The sequence below is a fragment of the Argiope bruennichi genome, chromosome 2 (genome assembly GCF_947563725.1).
Source record: "Argiope bruennichi chromosome 2, qqArgBrue1.1, whole genome shotgun sequence".
NCBI classification, from domain to species: domain Eukaryota; kingdom Metazoa; phylum Arthropoda; class Arachnida; order Araneae; family Araneidae; genus Argiope; species Argiope bruennichi.
This window is the reverse complement of record NC_079152.1, coordinates 24,165,174-24,171,173: the sequence shown is the minus strand read 5'-3', so window position 1 is coordinate 24,171,173 and position 6,000 is coordinate 24,165,174. Positions and strand designations below refer to the sequence as shown.

The 6,000-nt window shown below is 28.8% G+C and overlaps 1 protein-coding gene across 2 annotated transcripts in view; it reads right to left on the bottom strand.

The window, feature by feature from the left end:
- Positions 1 to 1,165: 1,165 nt before the first annotated feature.
- The window catches only part of LOC129961838 (protein Wnt-16-like), a 211,982-nt gene continuing 207,147 nt past the window's right edge, over positions 1,166 to 6,000 (bottom strand). For both annotated transcript variants that reach the window (XM_056075419.1, XM_056075420.1), the window contains exon 5: positions 1,166 to 3,664. In XM_056075419.1, the coding sequence (XP_055931394.1) occupies positions 3,563 to 3,664 (102 nt within the window). In that variant the 3' untranslated portion in view covers positions 1,166 to 3,562. The remainder of the gene's footprint in view (positions 3,665 to 6,000) is intronic.

Sequence of the window (6,000 nt, the reverse complement as noted above, 5' to 3'; positions counted from 1 at the left end):
CAGTAAATTTTTTATTATTTGAGTAAATTTGTATGATGAGCAAATTTTTGATTTTTTTCCAATTTTATGGAAAATTGAAATTTTATCATTTGTATTTCTTGAAATTTTCTGCTTTAGTAAAATAAACCATCCAAGAATTAAAAATAAGTAGAGAAATTGTATTCAAATTGTTTTAGCATTCTTTCAAATTTCATACTGTCTTTCATTTTTTTTGTGAATACTAGATATTTGTTTGATAATAAATTGACAGAAGTCATTTCCTACAGATTAAAAAAACGATAGTCTGAGAAGTATATATTGATCAATAATTTCAAATGCACATTTACAAATTTTGAACAAAAGCTCAATTATACACTTTTTTTGTTTATTGGAAATAATTGTATTTTTTCTTTATGTAATAAGAATATAAGTATTTTTAAAGACCATAAAAATAGACTTTAAATTCAGAAATAACTTTAGATTACTTTAATGTGGACATTGATGATGATATTTTACTGAAGATTATTGAATAAAAATTGTCAGGTAAAATGGCATTAACTTTTTTTACAATGTTAAGAATTAAGGTTCTTCGGTTTAAAAATTCGAAAGATTGAGTTGTAATTAAATTATTTATTAAAAAAAATTACTTGAACACAAAAATGTAACCTACATCGTTACTAATACGTAAGGATCTGATAATTAAATCAATAGAAGCTATTAATGTTATTATATATATCATTAATAATACTGAAATTTATCTTATTGAAATTTTATAGTAATTAAAAGCATAAATAAATAAGAAAATTAAATAAATTTAATTATGTTTTGTGCATATACTTCCAATTCTTCATATTTTTAAGAAAGGGGGAAGGGGTTGATTCAGGTATTAAAAAATAATCATATCAATTTTTATAAGATAACAAAAGAATTTTGAATTTTAATTTTCTACATTCAAAGAAATTATTGATTATACAAATCATGTTATGCCATTGGAGCATTAAGTGTAAAATAATAAATTAATTTCATCTATATAATACAGGATAAAAATTATCGATTTTTTTAAAGTTTTTTTTATACAATTCAACTTTTTGATTCCGCTACAAAAAAAAATTGCAATTTTTTCCGTCTAAGTTGCAATTTGATGTGTATGATAAAAAAAAATCTTCTGTTTTTTTTTATTATCGAATAGTTTAATTTTTATTGAGAGAAATAATATTGTTAGTGGTTCAAGAGATGTCGAATACTAAGAAGAGTCATGATCCAGAACGGTACAGACGATGAACGTGTGCACAAGCCATTTTGAAACATTTGCACATCCATCTGAATGCATGCTGATACTGAAACAAAAACGGTAACAACACTAGACTAGATCCACAAACTCCACACAGTTACGAATTCTCTACGTACACAAACACAGAAAAAATGTACAAAAAGTTGTTCGACAGTTCAAAATGCATCGGTATCACATTGGCGACTTACCAAATATCCGAAGGAAAAACCATCTAAAATGGGAATCTATTTACAGGTGCTTTAATGTCATGAAAGTGCATAGAAAAGAAACTTAATGGCAGTCTGTTGCTCTTTTAGTTGCTGTTTCGTAGATTTAAGAGATTTCGTAGATTTAGATTTCGTAGAGAGTAAGAGATTGCATTTCAAGCAGCTGTTTCTATTTTAACATAAAATAACAAACGAAAATTTCTAGAATTCTTAAATTTGGTTCGCAAGAATGATAATTCAAAGTATTCTGAATAAAAAATGCGATGTTATCTGCTTCCAGAAAATTTGTTAGTTTAAAATTAATTTAGCTCAGAGCTTCTTACTTTTTCTATTCTTAAATCTTTTTTTTAATAGAACAAATTTTCCAATTTCATTTATGGATTAAAATATTTTGAGTGAAATAATTCATGCATATACATAAAGATACATCCAAATAGATGTAAAAATTAATTTTATGAGTCATTTCGTGATTTTGGTGGTTAAATAAGTTATATTCAATCTTTTTAAGAATAATTATCACAAAAATATATACCATATTAATAATTTCGAGTTACAAAAGATGAATATAAACCAGGTATTCTTTAATTATAGGTCGGTTTCCAAATGAGATCGTAAAACAGAATGTTGGGGGCATGATTCTACAGATAGAGATTTTATTACTTTCCTCAATACTGATTAGCAAAGTTAAATGGGAAAGTAACTTTATTTTTTCAAAAAAAAAAAACATCCAGTAAAATTAACAGAATTTCATTATTTATAGAATTTTCTTATATTTGCGTCTCAAAAATATCCTTCGGGTGAAAACGGAAACATGGAAATTTGTTATAGTCAATAGAGGGTGGGAAAAATTAGTAACATTATATTAACGAAATCGAGTTATTTTTGAAAGATCAGTTAAACACGATGATATACCTTCAAAAAATACTCAATTTAAAAACAAATTTTCAGTAAGAATTTAAGATATTCAATTACAGGACAACAAGTTAAGAGAAAACATAAAATTTCTATTAGCTTTCTAATTATTAAATAACAAGTGTCAAATAATTTTCAGAAGGAAGGCAACAGACTGCAAAAATTAAATGCATACATAGTAAACAAACATTGGCTAATACATTGTCTGTCATTTTACTGTTGAATGTTTGCCAGCTGTTTGAGGAGTCTTTTGCATGAAATAAAGTGGAAAAGATATTGTCTTTACAACTGTAGACGATGTGCATGAGTTAGTGCTCCAGTGAGAAGTGTGCCGTGCCTGAACATGTTCGATTCTTCATTATTAAGAATTCATATAAAAGGAAAGTGTTTATAACTTGTAAGATCAATACCATTCACTATTTCTATCCATGCTACAAATGTACAAATGTTCATAAATTATTTGTCCAACATTAGGTACTACAGCCATCTGGATCTTGATGGAATAACTGTTCCATTTTTCCATAAAATGTAAACTGAATATGTGCCCCATAGGAAAACAGAATGTGAATCTTCATAAATTTCGAAGATACTAATTTTCATACAGATGGAAAAAAAAAGATTTTTTTTCAACAACTAATTACAGGAATATCATAACTTTCTCAAGATAAAAATCTTCCGTTGCTTTATATCATCTGCTGTTCATATTTTGAATAACATTTTCAAACAGAACTCTTGTTTCCGGCATAATTTTCCCCTAGTCCTTAGTGTTCTATTCCAATAAAATCTTCACTTGATTGAGATCATCCACTTTCAAAATAAAACGGATGATTGTAGTGCCTTAAAAGTCGCGTTTCTGCTTCTTAATAAAACAAACCCTGATCCGCAGATATACGAGCGAGTTTCTAGTCGACAAGATTCAGTTTTAGCTTCAGACAAAATGTTTTTGTTGAATGTTCGTCAATAAAGCATTGCATTTTGATGTCATTGCTGTCTGTGGCATCCTGTACAGGTCACTCGGAAAGAAAAAGATCACACTAGGTTTTTGGAAGAACGTATGTCTGTCTTCCCTTTCCACCTGGTGGAAAGGACACAGTGTGTTTCGGAGGTTTGTTACTCGGAGGGATAGCCCACCAACCTCGGCCGGTGAGATTGAGATGTAACAGGTGTCGATCAATCACTTGCAGGTGTAAATTTCTTCCATTGTCTCGCATGTCTTACATTTCACATAGCAGCACCAGTGGAATTTGCATTGGCAACGCTCCAGCTTACGAATTACCTGGAACAGAGAACGCATAATTCATCAATTTTCTTCCATCACATTTAATAAATATCATATATCAGTTTATTAATGTATAATCATTTAAAGAGTTAATTTATTTCAAATTGCATCGCAAACAAAATGTTTCGACTATTTATTTAAATTCGCTCAACGCCGATTTTATTAAAAAATGTATTCTTATTGAACACACAATTAACTGAGGAGAAAGGAAAGGGAAGTGGCAAGTAAAGCTTCTAGAAGATAAGGACAAAATACATCCAGCAGCTGTTTCCCAAGGAATAATTAGATAATTAAAAGATTCGTTGCATGCATAAAGTTTTTTTTTTTTTTTTTTCGAAAAGCAAATGTAAATTCATAAAAAACGAGCAAATTTTTTAATTAAATTGATATTTAAGAAATCGGAAAGAATAAGAGAACTAAATGTTCAAGATTATTTGATTGTTTAGGGACAATCATCATCACATTATTGCAGTACTATTGCCAACTATTAATTTTCAATTGCAACAGCGAAGACGAGGAATATTACATTTAATAACATTAAAAATTAATTTTTGGCGAATAGCAAAACAAGTTTAGAAGATGCAGATAGATTATAGATGTTTTAACCCTGCTCAATTATGCGAGTTCGTAAATTGTACAGACTTAAGTCTATGGCAAAGGATACCGACGTGCTCTGATTGGTTTAAGCCTTGGCATCCTTTTGGCAAGGTTTTGTACTCATAATAGTCTATTTTCGCTTATTTGGCTCAAACCTTGTACCTTTCATTAGTTTTATAGAATATACGAGTGAATATCAACACGATCTCATTTTTATTAATATAATTGTTTTCTCTAAATATTAGTAGTAATACTACTAATACTAATTAATAATAATAATAAATATTACTAATAATACTAGTGATACAAGTAACTAATGTTGTTTATGAACAGAAGTATAAAAACTATATGAAAATAATTACTAAACATATGATGCAGCAATTAAATAATTCTTATTTTTCTACGATTTTTGTGCCTTTATTAGATAATTTATGCAGTCCTTGAAACTTGTTGCTGAACATTTGTTACTTTCCCATCAACTTCATATGGGGAGATGATTACTGAATGCCCAAAACGTATAATTATGTAAGCTTTAACGGAATATGTGATTTCGTAGCTAATTTTTTTTAGTTATATCAAAATAATATTAAAAAGAAACACATACAAAAATTATTTTCAATAAATTGTAATTTTTATATTTCCTGAATTTAGGTTTCAGGATTTGATCTTTTCTGCTGTATATGTGTTCCAGATTAATATTGCATGTGAACCGTAAAAAATAGGGGGGGGGAGGGGGGATAAATCCACAAATTTTATTTTTATACAAATATATTTCGGTATGGCATCTTTTAGGCAATGTTTTGCCAAAAGGATGCCAAGGCTTAAACCAATCAGAGCACGTCGGTATCCTTTGCCATAGACTTAGTCTGTACAATTTGCGAACTCGCCTCAATTATTGAATAAGTTTATGCAGAAAAATTATGCCCTTTTATTACTGCTGTATGAAAACTTTTTTAAGAACAATTCAACAATCACGAATTTCAACATCTTTTAACTGATGCTTCCTAACAGTTTTTTCCAAAAATTATTTTCCATATGACCAGGTTAAAAATTCTTTTCCCCATATGTTTCAACCTCTTACACAGCTAGACACACAGAAAACGTAGACAAACCATTCCACTATACGTTTCCCTTGAAATTAATTAAACCAAAAGAGATAGAAAGAAAAAAAAGATGACTCTAGTAATTTTTCAAAATGCTATTCTATTATAACGACCTATCGAATTATTTTTGTTTGCAAAATCTAATGCTTTTCAGAAAAGGAAAAAAAAATAGATTTTGATGTGTAAGGATTTAATAGAATAAATTATGTGAGTTGGAGTATGACAGCTTATATTCGAACCCATGTATATCCTTTATGAATTTCAATGATATTTCCTGATGCTATAAAAAGATATTCTCTTCATTGATGAGAAAGAAGGTTTTATTTAACATTGCACAAGTGATGAGTTCACTTTCTAAACTTTAAAAAAAAGTGTTTTTAATTTTATGCATAATTGATGCAATAAATGTAGAAGCAAAATGTTATATATTTAGTGGAAATGCACTATATTGCCGCATTGAAGAAAGACAGTCGAATCTCCATAGCCGAATGGTCATGGCACTGGTCTCATGATCAAGAGACCTGGGTTCGAATCCCGCTAGAGAAAATGCGATTAATAGTATATGTAAATACTTAATTCCTTGCTATTATGTTTTCCTTTATTTCATGTTCCAGAAGATACTGGACATTTCTT